At 47.7% G+C, this 26,333-nt stretch overlaps 1 protein-coding gene across 3 annotated transcripts; it reads left to right on the top strand.

Moving 5' to 3' along the window:
* Window positions 1–324: 324 nt before the first annotated feature.
* Window positions 325–25,493, top strand: FLOT1 (flotillin 1). 3 transcript variants are annotated; one of them, XM_081320487.1, is made up of 13 exons: window positions 325–346; window positions 6,278–6,337; window positions 11,354–11,429; window positions 11,782–11,872; window positions 13,062–13,205; window positions 14,627–14,746; window positions 16,025–16,120; window positions 16,920–17,072; window positions 18,016–18,197; window positions 20,871–20,916; window positions 21,012–21,149; window positions 22,882–23,046; window positions 23,579–25,493. In XM_081320487.1, exons 2-13 carry the CDS (start codon window positions 6,295–6,297, stop codon window positions 23,612–23,614), a joined length of 1,290 nt encoding a protein of 429 aa, XP_081176613.1. In that variant the 5' UTR covers window positions 325–346; window positions 6,278–6,294; the 3' UTR covers window positions 23,615–25,493. The 3 variants fall into 3 exon arrangements, with proteins under 3 accessions (XP_081176613.1, XP_081176614.1, XP_081176612.1); XM_081320488.1 differs by lacking the exon at window positions 325–346 and adding an exon at window positions 382–460 and having other exon boundaries at window positions 23,582–25,493; XM_081320486.1 differs by lacking the exon at window positions 325–346 and adding an exon at window positions 382–460.
* The last annotated feature ends 840 nt before the right edge of the window (window positions 25,494–26,333 follow it).

The following is a 26,333-nucleotide window of genomic DNA, read 5'->3' as shown; positions in this document are numbered from 1 at the left end:
ACCCCTCGCCCTTCTCTTCGTTAAACTACACATCCCCAATTCCAGCAATATGTGTTACCCTCCAGTCCCCCCAATCCTCTTTGTTGCTCTTCTCTCTGCACCCTTTCTAGAGTCTCGACATCTTTTTTTACATGGTGGTGACCAAAACTGGATGCCGTAGTCCAGGTGTGGATCTGCGCCGTTCCGCCCAGCGGAGGACTCAGCGGCCGGCCTGCCAGCCAGAGGAAGGCGAGCGAGGGCGGGCGGGCGGGCGGGCGGGGCGTCGCCTTCGCTCCCCTCCAGCGATCAGCGGCGCTTCCGACGCGCGGACGCCTCCAGCAGGCGCTGCGCTGGTGGAAAAACGAAAGTGAGCCGCCAGCGAGGGCTGCCGGGAAAGGCGCGGCGTCGGAAGGAAGCGCGGGGGTGGGGAGGGCGCCTGTTTGGAGCAGAAGGCGAGCGGGCGCGGGTCCTGGGAAGGCAGGTAGGGCCCGGGAAGCCGGGAAAGGGATTGCACGAACCAGCAAGCGTGCAAGGGAGGGAAAAAGCGGGCGCCGTGTTCAGGATAGCACGCAACCCCCGGGTTGTTGTTGTTGTTGTTTTGCGGGGGAGGGAGGGGGTTTCCTACTCGCTCTCCTTGCGAAATGCACATAAATAAGAGGCCTGCTTCTGCCTTTTTTTCCGGAGAGGAGGGGTTTTGCTCGGGCTGCGTCCTCAGCGAATGTATAATGCAGGGAGGGGTCTTCAAACTTGGCCCTTTTATGACTTGTGGACTTCAACTCCCAGAATTCCTCAGCCAGCAAAGCTGGCTGAGGAATTCTGGGAGTTGAAGTCCACAAGTCATAAAAGGGCCAAGTTTGAAGACCCCTGGACTATAATGCATCATTAAGCCGCCGGGAGGCCAGTGCGTCCCCTAGGAAAGAAACGCTTCCAGGTTGCCATAGAAAAAAGCTTCACGTTGCCAGTGAAAAATTCCACACTACACAGGGTGTGGAAGTTGCCGTCATCCCGTAGGGTGGAAATGCCCTGGATCATCTTCCTCTTCTTGTCTTTTTGAATTAACTTAGCTAGTCTTCGTGATCTGCCCGCCTTAGAAAAGCTCACAGCTCTGGTTTTCATCTAAACAGCCCGCGGCTAAATTTACATTTTCCTTTGGAAAATGGCTCCAGGTTGTTGGATGGGATTTGCCAGGGGTGGGTGGGTGGGTGGGAGGAATAGCCTCTGCCGTGATTGGCGTACTTAGAAAAAAATATACGTCGAAAAGCAACGCAGGATGGGGAGCGGTGGTGGATGGCAATTAAAAGGCATGGGAATCTGGGGAATTAGGAGGAATTAGAGCTATTGAGCATTGAAATGCTCTGCTTAGAATAACGGTGCTGGATGGTTTCCTTTCAGAGAATCTGGTCCTGAGAAGGGGGTTGGACTAGGTGACCTCTCTGATCCCTTCCACTTTATGTATAAATGCATATTTCACCCACTGCAAAAAGTTCTGGGCGATGCACATTACAGGTAGACAGGGCTTTTTTTGTCATAGAACGCTCAGAACGGAGTTCCGGCACCTTTTTTGGATGGAACCTTGTAGAGTAGGCAAGGTGGGTTGTATGACATGTGTGAGTTCTGGCACCTTTTTCTTTTACAAAAAAAGCACTGCAGGTAGACCTCAACTTACAACCATAATTGAGCCCAAAATTTTGGTTGCTAAGCAAGGTGGTTATATGTGCCCCATTTTACAACCTTTATTGCCACAGTTGTTAAGTGACTCACTCTATTTGTTAATTGAACCATGCGGTCATTAAGCGAATCTGGCTTCCCCCATTGACTTTGCTTGTCAGAAGCCATATGGGAAGGGTACAAGTGGTGATCACATGACCACGGGATATCATAAATACATGGCAGTTGCCAAGCACCCAAATTTTGATCATATGACCATGCAGTGGTCATAAAGTGTGAAAACTGTTCATACTGTGCGACTGTAACTTCAGACAGGTGCTAAATGAATTGTTATAAGTCAAGGACTACCTGTATTTTATGTAACATTCAACATTCTATAACCATCCAACATTGTAAAATAACCTAACCTTCAAAACACTAAAATTCTAGGTCAGGGGTAGGCAACCTTGGCTCTTTTATGACTCGTGGACTTCAACTCCCAGAATACCTGAGCCAGCCATGCTGAGGGGAAAGGGAGAGGTTTCCAAGCTGAGCCATGCTGGCTCAGGAATTCTGGGAGTTGAAGTCCACGAGTCATAAAAGAGCCAAGGTTGCCTACCTCTGCTCTAGGTCACGGTTTCTGAACCTTAGTGACTTTTAAGATTTGTGGACTTCAACTCCCAGAATTCTTCAGCCAGCCCATGCTGGCTGGGGATTTCTGGGAGTTAAAAAACAACAACATTTTAAAGCTTAAGAAACACCGCTCATAGGATGTGTTAGAAATGAATATCTATTGCACTGACATTTAACAAGTGTTCTTGTAGAATGGTGTTCTTCATCCAACCACTTTTGACACAGTTTCTTTTCAGGATCCATTGTAAGGCAGGATTGCCTTCAAAAGAGTTCTGGAAGGTTTAGATAAACTCAAACGCAAGCTGAGCTAACTAGACTTGGGTGTGGAGATAATTTCCTTACCCTGTCTTGGAGATGAATCCAAAAGTCAGTCATGAACTTCAAAGCTTTTTTTAAGGCTTGGAATTTGTATATTTTGCCCCTTTTCATACTGGCCAATCCAAAGTCCAGTTCCAAGCATCTCCATCATGTTGAAAGGTTTGGTAACTATGGAAACATGAGATCTTGATAGTGGTGATCGCATCGCATCCAGTGGTGGGATTCAGCCAGTTCGCACCAGTTTGGTAGAACCGGTAGCTAATTTTTTGTTGCCCAGGCACAGAATGGACTTCCGGAAGCGGCATCCACACAGAGAACCAGTTGTTCACATATTTGAATCCCACCACTGATCGCATCTCATTTCTTCTGATTGAAGGAATATAAGTAGTCCTCGACTTGAACAACAGTGGGGCCCAAAGTTTCTGTCGCTAAGCAAGACAATGGTTAATTTTGCCCCATTTTATGAACTTCCTTTCCACAGTTGTGAAGTGAATGACTGCATTTGTTACATTAGTAACACGGTTGCTAAGTGTTGACTTTGATTGTCGGAAGGTCCCAAAAGGGGATCACATGACTCTGGGACACTGCAACCCTCATATATATGAACCAGTTGCCAAGCATCCAAATTTTGATCGCATGACCATGAGGATGCTGCAATGGTCATAGGTGTGAAAAACAGTAATAAGTCACTTTTTTGATTGCCATTGTAAGTTCGAACAGTCACTAAATGAACTCTTGTAAGTGGAAGACTAGGTGTATTAGAGAAGACCACCCTGGAACACAATATTTTTTTCCACCTCAGATAAAACTGCATTTTAATATGTTATTAGTTTTTTGATAGTTTTGATAGACTTTAAAGCTAATAAATGGAACCAGACTTGGAAAGGTGGGGTCCAAACAATTTCTGACTAATTTCCTCTGGAGTTAAAGAGATAAAGTTCTTCTGAGCGTCTTTTGCTGTTTATATATGTGTCTTTTCAAGCTTTTTGAATGTAAGGATGTCTTTTCATTTTGGCTCAATGTACACATAAATATAAACCAGAATTTTAACCATGGCTTCCTGAGAAAACCATGATGTCCTAGTTCAGGGGTAGGCAACCTTGGCTCTTTTATGACTCATGGACTTCAACTCCCAGAATTCCTGAGCCAGCCATGCTGAGGAGAAAGGGAGAGGTTTCCAAGCTCAGCCATGCTAGCTCAGGAATTCTGGGAGTTGAAGTCCATCAGCCATAAAAGAGCCAAGGTTGCCTACCCCTGTCCTAGTTCATACAAAATTGCATAGCTCAGCCATCAAATGTAAGCTAAGAACAAACCAGCCATCTGTTGGGTTACTATAATGTATGATCCCAATCTCCTGCAGATTGAAAAAGGTTCTCGGGTCAGAAATAATAATGGACCGACACAAAGAGAAACCCATAACTCGTCTCTGGCTATATGCATTGCAATAGAACAGGGCTCTCCAAACGTGGCAACTTTAAGATTTGTGGACTTCAAGTCCCAGAATTCCTCAGCCAGCATGTAGACCAACTCTCAGAATTCCTCAGCCAGCGTGGCGGGTTAAGGAATTCTGGGAGTTGAAGTCCACAGGTTTTAAAAGTTGCCAAGTTTGGAGATCCCTGCAGTACAAGTTCAGCAGCAATGGACAAACTCTCATTCAAGCAAGGTTTTGTTTTGATTGCCAGATTTGCAATCTGATCTTTAAAGGAGATTCTTTCAGTCAGGTGCCCTTCAGGTGTGTTTGTGTTACAGTTACAGTTCAAATGGAAAATGAGAGGGTGGACTTAGCACATCTAGAGGGCACCTGGTTGAGGAAGGTGCTATGTGAATCTTCACAGAAACAAGCAGTTTCGGCTACACCAGGATTTCCCAATTCTTGACAACTTCCAGATGTGTGGATTGTGCAACATTCTGGGAGTTGGAATCTATATATTTGGAAGTTGTCGAAATGCCTGGGCTAGATCATCAAGCTCAGTGACCAGCTTTGTTGGCATTGGTGGCTTCATCACCTTCAGTAGATTATCAAGAATTCTTCATTCGTAAGAACTCTTTGGTGTTTCCTGCAAGGATCTTTTCATACTCTAACTGGAGATGTTGGAAATGGTTGTGAGACTTTCTGCGTGCAAAGTTGGTGTTCTAGTATCGAGCCGTAGTTGTCCCCTCTTCTGAGTCCAAAGCTGAGTTGGATTTTAAGGACTCTATTTGCCTTGCAAGCTTGCCTGCAGATTTAACCATTGGGTAGTTCATTGATTCCTTGGACTGAATCTGCTTAATTTGACTAGGGAAGATTAATGGTGAGAGTGTGTGTGTGTGTGTGTGTGTGTGTGTGTGTGTGTGTGTGTGAATAGATAGATAGATAGCCTTTATTGTCATTTTTTACTCTGGGAACATTGGCACACATTAAAAATGAAATTTAGTTGCTTGCTCTCAAAGTGTAGACATACCTAACACACATATAACATGCTATGTACAGCATACGTACATACCTACACCCTTATGTATAAATAAGATATAAATATGAATCACTGTCCATCCTGAATACATAACGGAAAGAGGAAGTTTTAGATTTCACAAGGTTAATACTGTAGGAAACGAAACTGTGACTGAATCTGGATGTTCTGCTTCGGATACCACGAAGCCTCCTCCCAGAAGGTAACAAGAAAAACAGGTCTTGAAAAGGATGTGTTGTGTCCCAGACAATCTTGCAGACCCTGCTCAAAGGGGTGTAGTGTATTTTAATTCTGGATGAGGATGAAAAAAAAACTTCTAGTCCGGAGTGACTTGTATCTCCCACTATTGGACATCTGGGAATTCAGCAACATCTGGAGGGCTTCATATTGCCCCACCCTGATGCAAGCAAGATGCATCACAACAGGGGAAACAGGCCAGATACGAGATAAGACATGAAATATGAGCAGCAAAGAGGATTTAGGGGACTGAAGGCTAAAACATATGAAGGACGTTTGCTGGAACTGGGTATGTGTAGCTTAATGAAAAGAAGGACTGGAGGGTGAGGTCATAGCAGCTTTCCAATATTTGAGGGGCTGCCTCAAAGAAGGGGGAGTCAACCCATTCTCCAGAGCACCTGAAGGCGGGACAAAAAGCAATGGAAGGAGACAACCAACCTAGAAAAAACGGGGAAATTTCCTGGCAAGTTAAAACAATCAGTAGAGGCTCCGGATGTTGTGGGTGCTCCATCAGCAGAGGTTCTTAAGAAGAGATTGGAGAGCCATTTGTCTGAAATGGTACAGGGCCGTGGTGGCGAACCTATGGCACACGTGCCAAAGGTGGCAGGCACGCAGAGCCCTTTCTGTGGGCACGCGCACCGTCGTCCTAGGCCTTCAGCTGGGTTTTATAAAACCTTTTTTGCTTTAGGCCTCCACCGCCGTGTGCAAAAAAAAAAAAAGATTCAATCAATCAATCAATTTCAACTTCTCACAGGAAAAAAAAAAGATCTCGCAAAGTTGGAATTAATCGATTGATTGAACTTTTTAGTCCCAACCAGTCTGCCCTTATCATCGCAGCCATGCCCACCTGGCACCCGACGATACATAAGTGGGTTTTGGGTTGTAGTTTGGGCACTCGGTCTCTAAAAGGTTCGCCATCACTGCTATAGGGTCTGCTGCTTGAGCAAGGGGGTTGGACTAGAAGACCTCCAAGGTTCTGCTATTCTGAAAACCTCCGTTTCGTGTTCCTTCTCCAGACTCCCTAAGCGCCAAGATGTTCTTTACCTGTGGCCCCAATGAAGCCATGGTTGTCTCAGGTAAGTGCTGCAATTTCTGTTCCTCTTTCTTAGCTTTTTGTTTTAATCTGATCAGATCAGCCTTCAGAGCGGCAAGAAAATGTGGCAGTGTGCCTTTGCTCAAACTAGCCACGATACAGAATGCATGGATCACTTTGCACATTCAACCACCTTTGGGCTGTTCAGGTGAAGTTTGTGCTTTAGGACTTCATTTGGAGATATTGTTTTCTCCTCACTTTCTTTTAGGCATTCTGTGTTTTGATTTTCGCAATTAAAAACTCCAGCACGGGCTTTCCCCTTGACTGTGCCTGCTTCCTGTTGTTGTTGTTTTTAATCCCATTTATATCCCGCCCTTCTCCGAAGACTCAGGGCGGCTTACAATCTAAAGCACAAATCAATGTGCTTAGCAAATTGTTTCCCAACAATTATATTTTGGCTGCACAGCCATTAGAGCAGGAGTCCCCCAACCCCCAGTTCATGTACCGGCATCTCGGTCCGCAGCACGCCAGAAACCGGTCCACGCAAATAAATGAAGCCCCATCCGGTCCGGTCCACGGAAAAGCCTCTCTCCACGGAAGCGGTCCCTGTTGCCCAAAAGCTTTGGGGGCTGCTGCATTAGAGCACAGACTCAAGCTTGTTATAGGGATGTGCAGGAAAAGACGTAGCTGCTTTAAAGAGTTTACAGAAGAGTGGTAGGATCATGACCCTACACTTTCTAAAGCAGATTTTTGGAACAGAAGCCAAAGCATTTCACAGGGGATCTATTAAAAAAAAATCCTGTACTATTGGATGCTCTTGCTCAGCAGTCTTTTTAGTATACAGGTAGTCCTCAACTTACAGCAACAATTGCTAAGCAGGGTGGTTCTTAAGTGAGTCGTGCCAAGTTTTCACGACCTTTTTGCCACAGTTATTAAGCAAACCACTGCGATTGTTAAGTGAGTCGTGCAGTCATTAAGTAAATCATGGTTATTGCTTGTTATAAATCGCTTGGGAAGGTGGTAAGTGTTGATCACATGACTCCGGGGTGCTGCAACTGTCATATACCAGCCTTTTACAAAATGCCTGCATTTTGATCACATGACCACGGAGATGCTGCAATGGTTGTTATTGTGAGGACCAATCATCTATCATCTCCTCAGGGTGCCACCGGTCAAAGAATGTCGACTGGTGGCCCCCAGGGGGAGGGGCCTCCAATATAAATTTAATAAGAGGCCCCTGGTAAGTTTTTTAGCTAAATTTTTTGGTGGGGTTAGGGAGGGGGGTGGGAATCTCTTGGTTGTTTGGAAATGGGGGGTAGTCCAGCAACCGTTGTTCAGGCCAGGTCTGGGATTGATCGTGGGGGGGGGAGCGGGGGTCGGTTGCCTCCGGGGCTCCAGAGCGGGTCGTGGGATTACCTATTCCCACGACATTAGGGAATGGCAGCAGGTGTATGAACAGAGGGCCGTATCGACCTCTGGGAAGGCCTCTCCGCTGCTTACAAGCGGTGAGGCACTCCGACCCTCTGTTTCTGCCCCGAGGTCCTGGGAGCGAGGATGTGCAGCCACCTGAGCTCTGGTTGGTGTACTTGAACGCCAGGTCTGTTGTTAATAAGGCTCCCCTTGTCCGGGATCTGGTCGAGGGTGAGCATGCGGACCTGGCTTGCATCACGGAGACTTGGTTGGGCCCAGAGGGTGGTATTCCTCTGGTCGATCTTTGCCCACCAGGTTTCCGGGTGCTACACCGGCCTCGGGCTCAGGGTAGGGGCGGGGGAGTGGCGGTTGTCATGAGGGAGACCTTGTGTCCGCGGGAGGCCACCGTTCCCCAGATAGTCGAGTGTGAGTCTCTCTTCTTGAGATGTGGCCCTGGTGCGCAGTTGGGCTTGCTGCTGATGTACCTTTCACCTAGTCACGCAGCAGCAGCCCTGCCTGAGCTTCTCGATATCCTCTCTGGGTTGGTGATTGAGTTCCCCAAACTTATAGTTTTGGGTGACTTCAATCTACTATCCTTGGGAGGATCATCTGAGTTAGCTCGGGCGTTCATGGCTTCCATGACGGCCATGGACCTGACGCAAGTAATTTCTGGACCGACTCATGTGGGAGGCCACACCCTTGACCTGATTTTCTTATCTGGACGGTGGTTAGATGATCTTGGTGGGGGCTCCCCAATTGTTATGCCCCTGTCATGGACTGATCATCATCTCCTGCGGCTGGTCTTCCGTTTTGCCACTCCCCACCGTGGGTGTGTGGAACCAACTAGATGGTACCGCCCCAGGCGCTTAATGGACCCTGAGAGGTTCCAGGCAGCACTGGGGTCCCCACCTGCCTCCTTCGCTCACAACTCGGCGGATGCCTTAGTGGAAGCCTGGGAAAGGGCAGCCACGGAGGCTCTTGACTGAGTTGTACCCTTGCGGCCCCTGGCCCGGCGCAGATCCCATCGAGCTCCATGGTTTTCCGCGGAGCTTCGGGAGATGAAGCGTCGGAGACGGGGCCTAGAGAGCTGTTGGAGATCCAGCTGATCCGAATCCGGCCGATTGCGACTAAGAACCTACATTAGGTCTTATCTCGCTGCGATAAGGGCAGCGAGGTCTAATCACTTCGCTACCCTTATCGCGTCCGCAGATAATCGCCCGGCCGCCCTGTTTAGGGTGACCCGCTCCCTCCTTAATCAGGAGGTGAGGGTGGAACCCTTGCAGGGTCGTGCCGAGGAGTTTAACCAACATCTGTCGGACAAAATCGCTCAGATTCGGACCGGTCTGGACTCTGACTGGGCAGAGTCTGACGATCAGGACACGGGTGGTCTTGTCGATATTACCTGGGAGGAGTTTGATTCTGTGACTCCGGAGGAAGTGGACAGGATTATGGGGAGGCTGAGCTCCACCACATGTTTATTGGACCCGTGCCCTTCCTGGCTGGTTTACGCTGCCCGGGAGGGGACACGAGGCTGGTTCCAGGCGGTTATATCAGCCTCTTTGAGTGAGGGTAGTTTCCCCGCCGTCTTGAAAGATGTGGTGAGACCCCTCCTCAAGAAGCCTGCCTTGGACCCAGCTGTGTTGAATAACTTTCGTCCGATCTCCAACCTTCGCTTTCTTGCGAAGGTTGTTGAGAGTGTGGTGGCGCATCAGCTCCCTCTGGTCCTGGATGAAGCGGATTATCTAGACCCGTACCAATCGGGTTTCAGGCCCGGGTACAGCACGGAGACGGCATTGGTCGCTCTGGTGAATGATCTCTGGAGGGCTCGGGACAGGGGACATTCCTCTGTCCTAGTCCTATTAGACCTCTCAGCGGCGTTCGATACCATCGACCATGGTATCCTGCTGCGGCGTCTCAGGGGATTGGGAGTGGGAGGCACGGTTTTGCAGTGGTTCTCCTCCTATCTCCTGGGACGTTCGCAGTTGGTGTTGGCAGGGGGGCAGAGGTCGACCTCGAGGTCTCTCGTTTGTGGAGTCCCTCAGGGGTCGGTCCTCTCGTCTCTCCTGTTCAACATCTACATGAAACCGCTGGGTGAGATCATTCGTGGTTTTGGAGTTGGGTATCATCAGTATGCCGATGATACCCAGCTTTTTATTTCGACCCCAAACCACCCTAGTGATGCCCTCGACGTGATGTCCCGTTGCCTGGAGGCGGTTCGGGTCTGGATGGAGAGGAACAGACTTCAACTCAACCCCGACAAGACTGAGTGGCTGTGCATACCAGCATCCCGGGATATTCAGAACATTCCATCTCTTTCCATGGGGGGTGAACTATTGCCCCCCGTAGATAGGGCTCGCAACTTGGGAGTCCTCCTAGATTCACGGCTCACTCTGGAAGACCATATAGTAGCTGTGACTAGGGGGGCCTTCGCCCAGGTTCGCCTGGTGCGCCAGTTGCGGCCCTATCTAGACCGGGATGCCTTATGTATGGTCACTCATGCGCTCGTGACCTCTCGTCTGGACTACTGCAACGCTCTCTACATGGGGCTGCCCTTGAGGACCACTCGGAGGCTCCAACTGGTACAGAATGCAGTCGTGAGAGTTGTGTTGGGAGTTTCCCGATACTCCCATGTTACACCTCTGCTCCGTGAGCTGCATTGGTTACCAGTTGTCTTCCGGGTGAGATTCAAGGTACTGGTAATGGTGTTTAAGGCCCTACATGGCATGGGTCCGGAGTACCTTAGGGAGCACCTGCTGCCGGCATCAACTTCCCTCCGCCCTGTGCGTTCCCACAGAGAGGGCCTTCTCAGGGTGCCACTGATCAGAGAATGTCGATTGGTGGCCCCCAGGGGGAGGTCCTTCTCTGTGGGCGCCACGGAGCTATGGAATCGGTTGCCGGTTGAGCTCCGGATGGCGCCCGACCTTCGCTCCTTCCGTCGCGATCTGAAGACACTCTTATTTGAACAAGCCGGCCTGGCCTGATGGGGGATGGGTTGGGTTTTTTATTGTCATTTTAATATATGTATTTATTGTTTTTAGTTGGGCATATGTTTAATTTTCTTTTAATTTTTGTATTTTTGTATTTTTTATATATCTGCCCTGTTCACCGCCCTGAGTCCTTCGGGAGAAGAGCGGTATATAAATATATTATATATATATACAGTGTGTATATATATATATATATATATATATTATTGTTATTGTTATTATTATTATTATTACAATAACAATATAGAAATAGAAAGACTATGGCAAAGGCAAGCAAGGGTAGTACCAATAGTAATAGGCGCCTTAGGTGCAATCCCAAAACAACTGGAGCACCACTTGAACACCACTGGCATTGAGAAATTCACCATTAGTCAATTGCAAAAGGCGGCCTTACTAGGAACAGCTTCCATCCTCTGACGATATCTGTAATACCATCAAACATCCACATCTGCCTATCCCAGGTCCTTGGTAAGGACTCAATAGGTAGACAAAAATGCCAAATCCAGGCTGAACATCTGGCCGACTGTGCGATTAATAATGATGATGGTGGTGATGATGATGATAATATAATGAACATTTGACCCGGCAATCTGATCGACCGGGCTGACTGAGGGATCTGATTGGCCTGGGCAGATTCTGCACTGTTTTATTACTTTCTCTAGGTTTTTGCCGCAGCCCCCCAGTGATGATTGCTGGTGGCCGTGTGTTTGTGGTACCGTGCATACAAAAGATCCAGAGGTAAATCTTTCTGCAGAGGCTATATTTAAAAGCACCCAGGATCTCACCAAGGCTTGGCCACTCTTTTAACTGAGCAAAGGTATCCCCTTGAGTGTCATTTCAGTTGCCCATCCAAATCGTAACCAGGGCTGGCCCTTAGCTTCTGAGATCAGCCAGGATTGGAAAGATACTGAGCCGTTCAGCCACGTTGGTGTCCTTCAAACAATAACCTTACTGGGTTTCAAACGGAATAGAAGATTGCTCTATTTGCCCTGTTGAGTTGACTGATAGAAGTACAGGGTGACATTTTTGTTAGAAGCTGATGGATGTGTAGCTTATGTGTGCATTAACCCTTTTCTTCCTGCTATTATAGGATCTCACTTAACACCCTGACCCTAAATGTGAAGAGTGAGAAAGTATACACCCGACATGGAGTCCCCATTTCAGTCACTGGCATCGCACAGGTGATTTTTTTTCCCAGCAATACACTGAAGGATATTGTATAAAGCAACCTACTGCTGGGGAAAAGCAGGATTACAATCCCAACTGCATTCATTTTATTTTATTTTTTTATTCCTTTGGTGGCTTGCAGTTAACTTTTCGGCCATTCCCGAAATGATTTATTACCTTCCACTTTGCTACCTTGTGCAAAATGCATCCAACGGTGCATCATTTGTGCCCAACATTCATTCATTCATTCATTCATTCATTCATTTATTTATTTATTGGACTTATATACCGCCCTTCTCCTGTAGGACCTGTAATCACACAATATAGGTAGCCCTTGAGTTAACGACTGTGAAGGAACCTTCCCATCACAGTCATAACTCAGGACAGTTGTAAATCAGATTGCTCACATGAACGACTTGATTTTGCAACTTTTTTTTTTGCAGCGGACATTAAGTGAACCAGAGATTTGCTATGGTCTGGTTTTGCCAAAAACTGGAAGTACCGTAAATGCCAGTTTTGGGCAAAATTTGTAAAATGCGGCCATGTAACCACAAGACGCTACAAACAGCCTGATCGCTGAATGCCTAAAGTGTGGTCACAAATCCCTGGGAATTTTGAATCCAGGTCCTAAGTTCCCACAGGGAGCTCTGTCTTAATTTTGACTAGTCATTAAATAACTGGACATAAGCTGAGGAGTACCTGCATAAAGTCGGAGGGACCTTAGAGCAGGGGTTCCTAACCCCTGGTCTGTGGACTGGCACCGATCTAGGGCATGTCGGAAACTGGGCCAGGCAAACAAGCGAAGCCCCATTGGTGAGATGCAGGCAGCCTGCAAACCACTGGTCTTTCTCCATGGAACCAGTCCCTGGTGCCCAAAAGGTTGGGGTCTCTCAAAGGTCTTCAACATTCTGCCCAGGGCAGAATCCCCATGCCAGACAAATCAACAGTTATTTATTTTATTTATTTATTTTAATTCCATTTATATCCCGCCCTTCTCCGAAGACTCAGGGCGGCTTTACAAACTTAGCAGTTACTTGATTTGATTTGATGGAACTCTCTTCTGGGACGGAGAGGACCATCACCAACTGCTCGGAAGAGAAACTCCCTCTTAGTCTGACAAACCCCATGTCGAGGGTGAGATATAAGCAGGGGCTGCTTCCCATCCTTCCTGCTTTCACTTTCTACACCATCTTTCTCACCTAGGTGAAGATCCAGGGCCAGAACAAGGAGATGCTGGCAGCCGCTTGCCAAATGTTCCTGGGCAAGACTGAATCAGAAATTACCCACATTGCTCTGGAGACCCTGGAGGGGCATCAGAGAGCCATCATGGCCCATATGACAGTGGAGGTAAGGTTGCTTGTGGGAGTGTGGGTGTGTGATGTCGCCGCTGGTTGAAGAATGGGTGAGGTGAGGTGGAAACTAATCAAGGAGAGAAGCAATCTAGAACTGAGGAGACATTTCGTGAAAGTGAAAACAATTAAATCAGTGGAATGGCTTGCCTCCAGAAGTTGTGGGTGCTCCATCTCTAAGAGATTTTTAACAAGAGATTAGACAGCCATTTGCCTAAAATGGTATAGGCCAGGGGTAGGCAACCTTGGCTCTTTTATGACTCGTGGACTTCAACTCCCAGAATTCCTGAGCCAGCAGGACTTCAACTCCCAGCAATTCTGGGAGTTGAAGTCCACGAGTCATAAAAGAGCCAAGGTTGCCTACCCCTGGTATAGGCTTTCTTGCTTGAGCAGGGGGTTGGGTTAGAAGACCTTCAAGGTCCCTTCCAACTCTGTTATTCTTAAAAGCTTAGGATGTTTTGTCTCCAGTTGTGTACACTGGGCTGTTAGTTTAATCTAGCTTTTCAACAGTTCGGTATCCAATTGAATTAAATCAGGGATATCCGAAAGTAAAGGGACGCGGTGGCTCAGTGGGTTAGGATGCTGAGCTTGTCGATCAGAAGGTCGGCAGTTTGGCGTGTCGAATCCCGAGTGCCGCATAACAGAGTGAGCGCCTGTTACTTGTCCCAGCTTCTGCCAACCTAGCAGTTCGAAAGCACATAAAAATGCAAGTAGAAAAATAGGGACCACTCCGGTGGGAAGGTAACAGCGTTCCGTGCGCCTTTGGCATCTAGTCGTGCCGGCCACATGACCACGGAGACGTCCTCGGACAAGCGCTGGCTCTTCGGCTTTGAAACGGAGATGAGCACCGGCCCCTAGAGTTGGAAACGACTAGCACACATGTGCGGGGGAACCTTTACCTTTACCTATCCGAAAGAGGGTGCCAAAAAAGTTGTGGCAACCACGACCATGTGATTATAACCTCACCCCTTTTTCACAAGACACAAGGGATGGGCTTTTGATAGCATGGTTGTGACCCTCCTCTTGTCTGTTTTGTTCCCCTCCCTGTAGACCAGGGGTCTTCAAACGTGGCCCTTTGATGACTTGCGAACTTCAACTCCCAGAATTCCTCAGCCAGGGACACTGGCTGAGGAATTCTGGGAGTTGAAGTCCGCAAGTCATCAAAGGGCGAAGTTTGAAGATCCCTGCTGTAGACAATCCTGCACTAAATTATGATTTCCATTAGCCATGGGACAGTGGGGCCTTGGGAGCCCAACCCCCATGGAGAGGGTTCAGTGAAGAAAGGCTGCTTTGAGAGTTCACAAACAAAGACACAACCCCGGGGTATAAGATAAAAACGCTACTTTGCTTATGGGCTTAAAAACTGGTGGTCAGAGTCTCTGCTTGGTCCTGACGTGGTTACGTCCCTTTGTTAAACAGGAGATCTACAAGGACCGTCAGAAGTTTTCAGAGCAAGTCTTCAAGGTGGCCTCGTCGGACCTAGTCAACATGGGGATCAGTGTGGTCAGTTATACCCTCAAGGATATCCACGATGACCAGGTGCACATGTGCTGTCTTGTGTTGAAGCAAATTACTGTCCCATATCGCTGAGAACGCCTGATCGTAGGGATACCTTAGGCAGGAGATGGCTAAGGAAGTCCGATTCACAATCTTTCAACAATAGAAACAGAAGACCATCATCGTCAGCTTGTCCCATCGCCAGATGGAATTGCTTGATCCACTTTTTTTTCCCCTCTTGTTAATGAAAAGATGACATAGAGTTCCTAACAACCAAGTTTGGGGCTGAGCACATTTATTGACCAATTGGATTTATATCTGTCACTTCTCCAAGGTTGGTCAGGTGAAGAAATACATTTCTATACGTTTGACTGGAAGTCTAGTTTATGGTAAAGGCTACAGCAGGGGTCTTCAAACTTGGCCCTTTTATGACTTGTGGACTTCAACTCCCAGAATTCCTCAGCCAGCGTGCCTGGCTGAGGAATTCTGGGAGTTGAAGTCCGCAAGTCATAAAAGGACCAAGTTTGAAGACCCCTGAGCTATAGTAACAAAATCTTGAAAGTTTTCCTTTCCTATAGTGCCATGGTGGCAAACCTATTGGCCCGCATGCCACAGGTGGCACACAGAGCCCTCTCTGTGGGCACGCGCACCGTCGCCCCAGTCCTAGGCCTTCAGCTGGGTTTTATAAAACCTTTTCACTTTAGGCCCCCGCCGCCGTGTGCAAAAAAAAAAAAAGGTTCAATCAATCAATTTCAACTTCTCGCAGGGAAAAAAAAGATCTCGCAAAGTTGGAATTGATTTAACTTTTTAGTCTCACGCAGTCTGCCATTCCCAACACAGCCACACCCACCCAACGGGCCACACCTACCCAGCACTCGACGATACATAAGTGGGTTTTGGGTTGCAGTTTGGGCCCTCGGTCTCTAAAAGGTTCACCATCACTGCTATAGTGAAATAAGATGGAGCCAAATTTGAGTTGTTTTCTTGGTTTCCTGGGCTTAACATAGGTTTTTGTTGCTGCAACCATCATTTCCACATTTGTTTTCCGCTTCAGAAAATCAAGGTAGCATACGTATTGGTAGGTTGGGCCGAGAGAGAACGATTAGTTCAGGGAATTTCCATGTTTGAGGGAGGATTACAACCCGGGTCTCCCCACTGCCTAGAGTCGGTCCGTTCTGCAACTGTTCAATAACTCAAGAAGAAGAAGAAGAAAAATCAGAATTCAACATTATCAGATTTTGTTTCCAAAACGGGCATTTTCTTGATGCTAGGTTTTTGGATTGCTTTTCTTGACCATCCCCCCCTTCTTGTCAATTGTAGGATTATCTTCATTCTCTGGGGAAAGCCCGAACTGCTCAGGTACAGAAGGATGCCAGGATTGGAGAAGCTGAAGCCAAGAGGGATTCTGGCATCAAGGTGAACTCTCAGGCCACTGTGGAAGGACAGAGTTGAGATGGACTCTGCCTGTGTGGTCATCTACCTTGTTTTAGAGATGGCTGGAGGTTTTTAAGAACAGATTGGATAGCCCCATTTGTCCAGCATGGAATAAGGCAGGGGTGTCAAACTCAATTTCATTGAGAGCCGCATCAGCATTGCGATTGCCCTCAGGGGGGCAGGTGGGTGTGGCCAGGGCGGGCGTGGCCTACTGGATGGGCGTGGCTAGAGTGCGTATGGCCTACTGGGTGGGCATGGCCAGCTCTACATCGTTCGCATCAAGGGTGCCTATGGGGGCCTGGGCAGGAGTGGGACAGATCTGAGGGTCTCTGGCAGAAAGAGGGTCTCTGGGCCAGGGCCAAGGCAGTGGGGGCTGTTCCCTCACTGTTTCCAGGATGGCTTCGCGGGCCGCATGAAACCACTTCGCGGGCTGGATCCGGCCCCCGGGCCTTGTGTTTGACATGTCTGGAATAAGGTCTCCTGCCTCCAAGGTCCCTTTATGCCCTATGATTCTAAGCAAGTTCAGATCTGGGTATTAATTGGATGGGGGACCCCAGAGCTGAAGAAAGGAAGGCAGCAACTGCCAAATGATTTCCCAATAGTATCAACAATCCGAAACAGACTTGCCCATAAAATCACTAGGAGTCAAACGGAATTTGAGAAACTTTTTTTTAATCAAACCTCCTTTGATGACCAAAGCTTTTGCACCACCGCTAAAGTTTTTGCCTCTCTCTTCATGTCGGGCCTTGCCTCTTGAGTTCTTCCATCTTTCCTCCTCTAGGAAGCAAAAGCCAAGCAAGAGAAATTGTCTGCTCAGTTCTTGAATGATATTGAGATGGCCAAAGCCCACCGAGATTACGAGCTGAAGAAGGCTACTTACGATATCGAGGTGAACACACGGAAAGCAGAATCTGACTTGGCCTATCAGCTCCAGGTGAGTCACTCACCGTTCAGCCAGTCAAGGGGAATATGCTGGAATATGTTGTAGCTTGTTTTATTCGCAAAGGAAACATGCGTAGAAAAATATTGGTGGTTCTTATCCCTGGGCCTGTCCACATCCTTCATCTAGACTAGAGCAGAGATGTCCAACCTTTTGGGATTGGCGGCCCAAGGGAGGGGCAAGCGCCTTACATGCTCACATGCAAACGTGAATGTGGCCACCTGTGCGTGCGCACATACAAACAGGCTGCGAGCCTGCACACAAGGCTCTCAGTGACAGCGCCTGTGTAAGGCTTGTGGCGCGGCAGCCGCCAGGATCGCAGCGATGCTACCACAAGCACAGTGATCACGCTGCAGCCTGCAGCAGTGCTGCCCACGGCACAAGAATCGTGCCACAGCCCGCAGCGATGCCATCCTGGCACAAAGTTCATGCCACTGCCCTGGCGTGAGGCTTGGACTGCCGTTCCCATGCGAGGCTCATGCTGCAGCAGACCTGCCGCTGCCCACACAAGGTTTGTGTCGATGCTGCCACCTGCGTGTAGTGCACCTTCGCCCATCTGCTGATTGCGGCACTGTCGCCCCTAGGGCATGGTTCGTGGCAGTGCTGCCGCCCACACAATAGTAGCGGAACTGCCACCTCCCACACACTTGTGGCAACAGCACGAGCGGGGTGAGCATGCACACTTGCTCGCGTACTGCCCAGCTACTCACGCGGCCAAGAGACCACAGCCCGGTAGTGGACCGTGGCCCATAGATTGGGGACCTCTGATTTAGAGCAGAGATGTCCAACCTTGGCGACTTCAACTCCCAGAATTCCCCACCCAGAATCTCTGCTGTACAGCATAAGCATCAGCTCTAAATTTGCCAGATGTTGACATTTTGGGCCATGAACTAGCTTCACTAGGGAGTTTCCAAACCCTTCTTTATCCCTCATGCAGGTGGCCAAGACCAAGCAGAAAATTGAAGAGGAGAAGATGCAGGTCTTGGTGGTGGAGCGAACCCAGCAGATTCAGATCCAGGAACAGGAGATGACCCGTAAGGAACGTGAGCTGGAGGCGAGGGTCAAGAAACCAGCTGAAGCAGAGCGTTACCGGTTGGAGAAATTAGCTGAGGCTGAAAGGCACGGGCATCAAGGCTCCCCTATTCCCCTCTTTTTCCTTCCTATCTGGAATCTTCTCTTATTCACCACAGAAGAGCACTTTTCAAGGAGGGAACTGGCTGTACCCCTTTAGAGCAGAGTTCCCCAATATTTCGAGGTTGGCGGCAGGGGGAAGGGGGAAATAAGGGACGGTTTTGTGTGTGAAGGGGTGAATGCATGTGCCCACATGAACACCTGTTGCTCACACGAGTGGGGCCGTGAGTACTGATGTGAGTGGGGCCACAAGTGCTCGTGATACGGTGACATGAGTTCCCAAAATGGGGCTGCCCATGGTGACACGAATGCGTGAACAAGTGGGGACGTTAGTATTCACATGAGTGAGCACTGTGAGCACTCACATGAGTGGGCACTGTGAGCACTCACATGAGTGGGCACTGTGAGCACTCACATGAGTGGGCACTGTGAGCACTCACATGAGTGGGTCCACAAGTACCCACAATGCTCGCATGAGTGGGGCCACAAACGCCCGCAGTGCTTGAGGCCACGCAAACAGGGCTGTGCGCATGTGCTTCGACCAGCCACTCACGTGGCCCGGTGGACAATAGGCCTCAGTCTGGTAGTAGGCTGTGGCCCACAGGATGGGGAACCCTTCTTTAGAGTAAAGCTGGAGGGTTAAATAATGGAATGAATCTCCACAAAAATAATACAGATGATCCTCGAGTTATGACCATAATGGAACCTGCCTGGTCATTAAGCAAGCCAGTGATTCGCAACAGGTGCAGTTTTACCAAAAGCCCAAAGTAAATTTTACTTTTTGGCAAAACTGTCGTAAAATGCAGTCAGGTGACCACAGGACTCTGCAAACAACCATAAATGTGGCCTGATTGTTGGACTCCTGAAGTACAGTCACATAATTCGGAGGGTGGGGATGGGTAACTGTCAGTACTTCAAATCCAGGTTGTAAGCACCTCAGAGGTAAGTCTTCCGAGCTTTAAATGGCCATTAAACGACTGGTCATAAGACAAGGACTACCTGTACTCCCCATTCACATGTGCATAATCTGAAAGTAGAATTCAAAAATATCTCGTCATACAAGGTGCTGATGTGTTTGGGCTATGCAGGGAGCTGATCTATGGCAAAACCATCCTTGGATTGAACCATTTGAGAATTGGGACTGTACCATTTGAGAATTCATTTAAGGAGGGCTTGCATGGCTGAAGGCTTAATTTTCAATCACACATCTCAGGATTCCTGCACAGCAATGCAGTGTGTCAGGAAGACAGCTACCACAGCATTCTTGCTGAGATACTTTTTCTAACTTCAAAATTCCCTTTTCACAATCCTGTACTCCCTGTTTGGGATAGAGTCAGGGTGACCGAATGGAGCTGAGTATTTACTGGGTGGATGCCCTTCCTGATGCCACGTGGAGTTCGCAGCAATACATTTTCTTCGCACCCTAGGAGATAAACATATGCCACTACCTAGAATTGAACACTCAGCCTTCCAAGTTGGAGGCGAGCGCCTTCACCGCTAGGCCGCTAATTTTTCTAACTTCAAAGAGGTCTAACTTTCATCCTTTAGATAGAACACCATTCGGTCCCGTTCTACAATTGGCAGCCCATAACATCTCCCACCCTTTGTTTCAGAGGTGCTTAGTCAAAAGGCCACCGCACTGGTTTTTTCCTGGAGGAAGGTAGTTGTGTTTGTTTCTGAGGGGAAAAAAAAAAAAAACCAATCCAGTTGCCTCCACAGACATTTCTTTTGCTGTTTGGTGCAGAGAAGCCTTCTGGCCTCCATGCATAGAATCCTTTTTGATTTCCTGCAACTAACTCTCCAGTTGCAAACCAGGGATGGTTATTTCTTGGTGTTCACTTGGCGGAGAATCTCACTTGGTCCCTCAACACCTGTTCCATAACAAGGAAGGCCCACCAGCATCTTTACTTTCTGAGGAAACTGAGGAAGTCACAGCTTCCACCACACATCCTCACAATCTTCTACAGAGGGACTATTGAGAGCACCCTGAGCAGTTGCATTACTGCCTGGTTTGGAAACTGCGCCGTTTCGGATCGCAAAACCCTACAGCGAATAGTGAGGATGGCAGAGAAGATCATCGGGGTTGCTCTTCCCTCTGTCATGGATATTTAGATCACACGTTGTTGCATCCGTAAAGCCAGAAACATTGTGGCTGATTACACACACCCCTCATACACACTCTTCGCTCTTTTGCCATCTGGAAAGAGGTACAGGAGCATTCGGGCACGGACATCCAGATTGTGTAACAGTTTCTTCCTACAAGCCATTAGTATTCTCAACATGAAGAAACTGGAACTATAAATACTTGTATTTGTAGTTTTTTTAAGTTTTAGTTTAGAGTTATGTGTAGTTTGTGTTCTGTTCTTTTTTTTTCATTCGTGTCGTCTGATGTAGCACCTTGGTCCTGGGGAAATGTCGTTTCGTTTCACTGTGTACTGTACTGTATATTGTTGAAATGACAAAGTCTACTACTACTACAACCACCACCACCATGCTGGGCCCTAAAATAATAAGCCTGTTTTTCTTGCTCCAGTTTTGTCACCTCAAGCTGCTCTCACACCCTCTCACTTACTGGTCCTCCCCTCCATTTTGAAAGGCCAAAAATGGCTGTTGGATGCTGGACCACAGGGGTAACCGTCTCCCTGTTTTCTTCCCAAACAGGATGCAGCTGATCATGCAGGCAGAGGCGGAGGCAGAGGCCATCCGGGTGAGCCCATTTCTTCTTCTCTACCTCATGGGACAAAGAGCAGAAAGAGGTGGATGGGAAGTCAGCTCACCCTGAAATCCCGTTTTCGTTTTTAGGTGAAGGGCGAGGCTCAGGCCTACGCAGTTGAGGCCAAGGCCCGGGCTGATGCTGAGCAGATGTCTAAGAAAGCAGAAGCTTTTAAGCAGTATCAAGAGGTCGCCCTGGTGGACATGCTTCTGGAGAAGCTTCCGGAGGTAAGCACATCCTCCTGTAATCCCAAGGAGAAAAGAAGGGAGATGAAGGCTTTGACGAATGAAGGTCCCAGGGTAATGTTGGTCACTGAGACCCGAGGTTTATTCTTCTAAGATTTTGGGCTCGTGCTAGAACCCATCATCGGGGAACTTCTCTCTCTCTGTCTCCAGAATGTGTGCACTGGGCTGTTCTACATGGTTCCTGGTTGTGTATAGCTTTTGGTTGCTAATTAGGGTATTGATGGCTGGCTATTATGTCATTAATTGTGCTTTCCTTGTCCCGCTACACCCTCAAAGGCTTGAAGGCTTTGACATAAAAGAGTGGTACTATCGAAGGAAGGCGGTATCTGAACAAAATCACAGTGAGACTTGTTAATTAGACAAAACTGCCCCTTATTTCTCGTATAGATAAAGGAGAATATTTGTATTTGTAGCTCAGGGTTGAAATGAGGGGACCTTGGTGCTCTCTGAGCTTGCTTGTTTTCTTGCAGACGTTTCATTACCCAAACTAGGTAACATCTTCTGTGCAGACCGACGGATGTTACCTAGTTTGGGTAATGAAACATTTGCAACAAAATAACCAGGCAGGAAGTGTCTTGGGTTTACAACAGCAACCATGATTGCTGTTACTAAGCAATGTGGTCAAGTAATGTGTGCTTGCAATTGACGTCATAACCTGAGGACTATCTGTACAGGATAGTCTTCGACTTGCGATCACAATTGAGCCCAAAATTTCTGTTGCTAAGCAAGATAGTTATTAAGTGAATTTTTCCCATTTTACAACCTTTCTTGTCACCATTAAGTGAATCACTGCAGTTGTTAACTTAGCAACACGATTGTTAAGTGAATCTGGCTTCCCCATTGACTTTGATGGTCAGAAGGTGTCAAAAGGTGATCACATGACCTTGGGACAGTGCAACTGTCATAAGTATGAACCAGTTGCCAAGGATCTGAATTTTGATCACATGACTGGGGATGCTTCAGTGGTCATAAAAAACAGTCAAGTCACTTTTTTTCCAGTGGCGTCGTAAGTTCAAATGGTCACTAAATGTAAGTTGAGGACTACCTGCAATTCGGAAAAACTGGTGGATACGGTTGTGGACCTTTTGCAGCTATCCTTAGTCTAAATCAGACATGTCAAACACAAGGCCCAGGGGCCAGATCCGGCCCGTGAAGTGGTTTCATGTGGCCCACGAAGCCACCCTGGAAACAGTGAGGGAACGGCCCCCACTGCCTTGGCCCTGGCCCAGAGACCCTCCTTCTGCCAGAGACCCTCAGATCTGTCCCACTCCAGCCCAGGCCCCCATAGGCACCCTTGATGGGAACGATGTAGAGCTGGCCACGCCCACCCAGTAGGCCATACGCACTTTAGCCACGCCCACCCAGTAGGCCACACCCACCCAGGCCACACCCACCCAGCCCCCTGAGGGCAACCTCAATGCTGATGCGGCCCTCAATGAAATTGACACCCCTGGTCTAAATGGTTCCTTTGATGGTGATATTATTTTTTTTTTTTTTGCCTTTATGTACTATTTTGCACTGGAAAAGTCTTAAATTAGAATTTCCCCTAATTTTTTTTTAAACTCCGACCACCTTACCTTACAAGAGAGACAGAGAGAGAAGCCCAAAGTCATCCACTGCTCTCCTGATCAAATGGGGACTTGAAGCGTAATCTCTATCCAAGTTTGCTCTCTGATTCCTTGGACTACACTCTGTCTTCACCTTCCCTTCACAGATAGCTGAAGAGATCAGCAAACCGTTGGCTTCCGTGAGTAAGATCACCATGGTGTCGAGTGGAAACGGAGATGTGGGTGCCGCGAAGATGACTGGGGAAGTGCTGGAAATCATGAATAAGCTGCCTGACACTGTTGAGAAACTGACCGGTATTAGCATCTCTCAGGTATCGCTCAAGGATTGCTCAGCTGTAGGGAGGAAGGGGTGGAGCCAGTATAAAGCCCTTCTCGGTGGCAGCTACCTAGATTAAATATGTAGTTAACTATCCTGGTTTCCATTCCATATTTAGTGGACCAAGTAGAACCCAAAATCCAGGCTGTATGGAAGGAGGAAAAATAATCGGTTGGAGACAAAAGAAACATTCCTTAATTAGCCAAAGTGGTGGTGTTATTTCACCTTTAATGATTGTGCTTCCTAGGGATGCTGGGAGTTGTAGTTTTTCAACATCTGGAATGTCACAGGTTGCTTATGCATATGCAGAACTTCTACATTGCAGTGGCTATTCTATCTCAATCAGCCTTGCCCGATCTGAGCACCCTGCAGATGTGAGCCCTTCAATTCCCAGAATTCCCCAGCCAACTCTTAAAAGAAACACAACTAATGCATATTTCAGTGGGGAAAGGCTCCACGTTCACGGGTGTGATGACTGAATTTTAATTTTTTTTTTTGGGTGGGTGGGTGTGTGTGTGTCTCTCCAGCAGATGAATCGGAAGAAACCGGGACGGATGAACTGAGGACAAGGAAAAGTCTTAAAGAATGGACATCCCGAGATCATCATCAATATGCACCCATATTTAGCGTTCCTCCTATCGTCACCCTTCTGTGAATGCCAGACCTTTATTATGGACAAGATCGTTGCATGTTGATCAGTATCCACAAATGCTGAGGTCTTGTCACTCCGCTGTTGCCACTCTGACAGCTGGGGATGTCACAGTGTAGACCTGGCAATGTATTGATTTCCACCATCCCTTGTAAAACAGGATCCCCTTGTTCCTTTCCTGGACGCTGTTTTCGCTGCCTGGAGTCTGCTGTCCACTGGATATTTCTTTCCCCCCCCCCCCCAAAAATAACCTATCCTAAAGCATCTAACGGGCTCTACTTCTAAAAAGGCTGGGAAGGAAGGAGTAAGGATGAAGGTGAAATCCAAGATCTGGTTTGTTTGTTTTTTAAAGGCTGGACAGTGGCTTTGTTTCAGGGATTTCTGTCAAGGTAAAGTCATTTAAGGGCTTTGTTCAGGAGTTTCTTTAAGGGGTTGCCACCTACGTAGAGAGAGGGATTCGGTTTTACAGTCCTTATTAAAACCTAGTGAGGTGTGGGGTTTCCCACTTCTGTTTATCTAAACCAGGGGTGGCCCTTTTACGACTTGTGGATTTCAACTCCCAGAATTCCTGAGCCAGTTCAGGAATTCTGGGAGTTGAAGTCCACAAGTGGTAAAGGGGACATCGTTCCCCACCCCTGATCTGAACCTTCCCAACTTGCTTGATACATAGATCAACATTTTCTCCGTTTGTGCCATAGTGTTTGGTGCTACGCATAGCTAAGATTCCTCTACTTAGCAAACCTCTTCTTTTTTGGTCTTTTGTCTTTTTTTTCTTCTGTCCTCTCATCATCACCACCCGGACACTCCCAGTCCTTAATCTCACTTTTTTGGGGGGGAGCCTGTGTCCGTAGGAGCTTTCCTGTATTCAATCAGAAAGGTCTCCCTACCAGAGAGACAAATCGACACTGCGACAGGAAATCCCTCGTCTCTTCTGCTTGCATGTTCATCTCTTCTTAAAAATCATCATCTGAACGTGCCTTATATCTGTTTTAACTAATGGAGTAGTTATAGATCATCATTTCCCTAAAAGGGGGGAAAGGTGAAGGGTCCTCATTTTTACTGCTTGTTACCTAGTTTTTGAACTCTTTCCCCCAAGCTTTTCAGTTTTGTACCCTGACTTCTGACGCTGTCATCTTTGCTCATTGTCCCAAACTGTTACAGGGGCCATCTGCTCACATCTTCATGAAGCACACTTGGTCAGACGGTAGCCCTCCTACAGTGGCTTAAATATCACCCCTGGACCTGTGCTTCTGAATTCACGTATGCCGGGTTTGGCCTGCTTGCTTGTGTGTGTTGTGTGTCTCAGCATGGTGCCTTGCCTATGTTCGTCTGAAGAGAAGGACAATCCGTCCTTAATGCTACTGAGATCGTTGACTAAGAATAAAGTCCAAGATTGATGCCTGTGGTAGCCCTTCTGTGTGTCCATTTCCACTTTTCTGGTCCATGTTTTCACAATCTTAATATCTGAACCTAACAAATACTTGCTGTGAGTACAGAAAATACATGGAGGAAACTGCACTGCTTCTGTTTTTACATGTGAACCTGCTTTATCAGTATAGATGCAATATATGAATTTTGTCTGCATAATCTTAACATTCCTTTGGGTTGCAATTGGAGTGATTATTATTATTATGGTTGGTTGCACAGTCAGCCAGATGGTTAGACTGGGCTTGGCATTATTATACACCTATCAAGTTCTTCCCGAGGACCTGGGATAGGCATACGTTGTTTAATATTAAAGGTATCATCACAGAATGTAAACTGTTCCAAGTAAAGCTGCCTTTTGCAATTGACCAGTAGTGATTTTTGTCAATGCCAATGGTGGTCAAGTGGTGCTTGAGATTATTATTATAGCATACATTTATGGTCAAGGGAAGGGAGAGAACATACCTAATACTCCTGCTTTTTATATTCTTCACAACAACAACCCTCTGGGGTGGGTTGAGGTGGGCTGAGAGAAAGTGACTGGCCCAAAGTCACCCAGCCTACTTTCATGACTAAGACAGGATTGAAGCTCATAGTTTCCTGGCTTCTAGGCCAGCATCTTAACTACTACATCTAACCGACTCTAACCATGAGTACGTAGGAGTCCCAAGTGGTTGTTCTGTACCAGCCTGCTACCGGCACTGCAGAAAAGGCAGGGACAACCCCTTTACAAACGGCAAGAGGCTGGAATTTCAGCCTGCCAAATTTAGTAACATAAAACAGAGCAAAACAAGACACCAACCATGAAACAGGAGCTATGAAACAGGAACTAATCAAGCGGTTGCCTTCAGCAAACCAGCCCTCCCACACATTCCCCTTTTAAACAGTTCAGGGCGTGGCTTCTCTCTGCCTCCTTCCGAGGTGCCCCATTGCCTTCCTCTGTTTACTCCTGATTGACTGCCTCCTGCGTCGGGCGTCCTTGAACAGGGCCAGCTGTGGGTCATCTTCATCCACACTGTCAGGCTCACACATCTGGGTCTCTGTCGTGACCAGGTGGGAGGGGCCTGGCTGAAGGCTCTCATCAGCAAGATCTTCAACCCCCTCAGCAAGCTCTTCAACACCCCCCTCCTCCTCTGAGTCATCCACCCAACTGCCGAACCCACAGGCTGACCCTGAATCACAACAGTGGTATCTCTCTCAGTGTCAAA

The sequence above is a fragment of the Vipera berus genome, assembly GCF_964194415.1.
Source record: "Vipera berus genome assembly, chromosome: 2".
In the NCBI taxonomy this organism is placed as follows: Eukaryota; Metazoa; Chordata; class Lepidosauria; order Squamata; family Viperidae; genus Vipera; species Vipera berus.
This window is presented reverse-complemented; position numbering and strand designations above follow the sequence as displayed.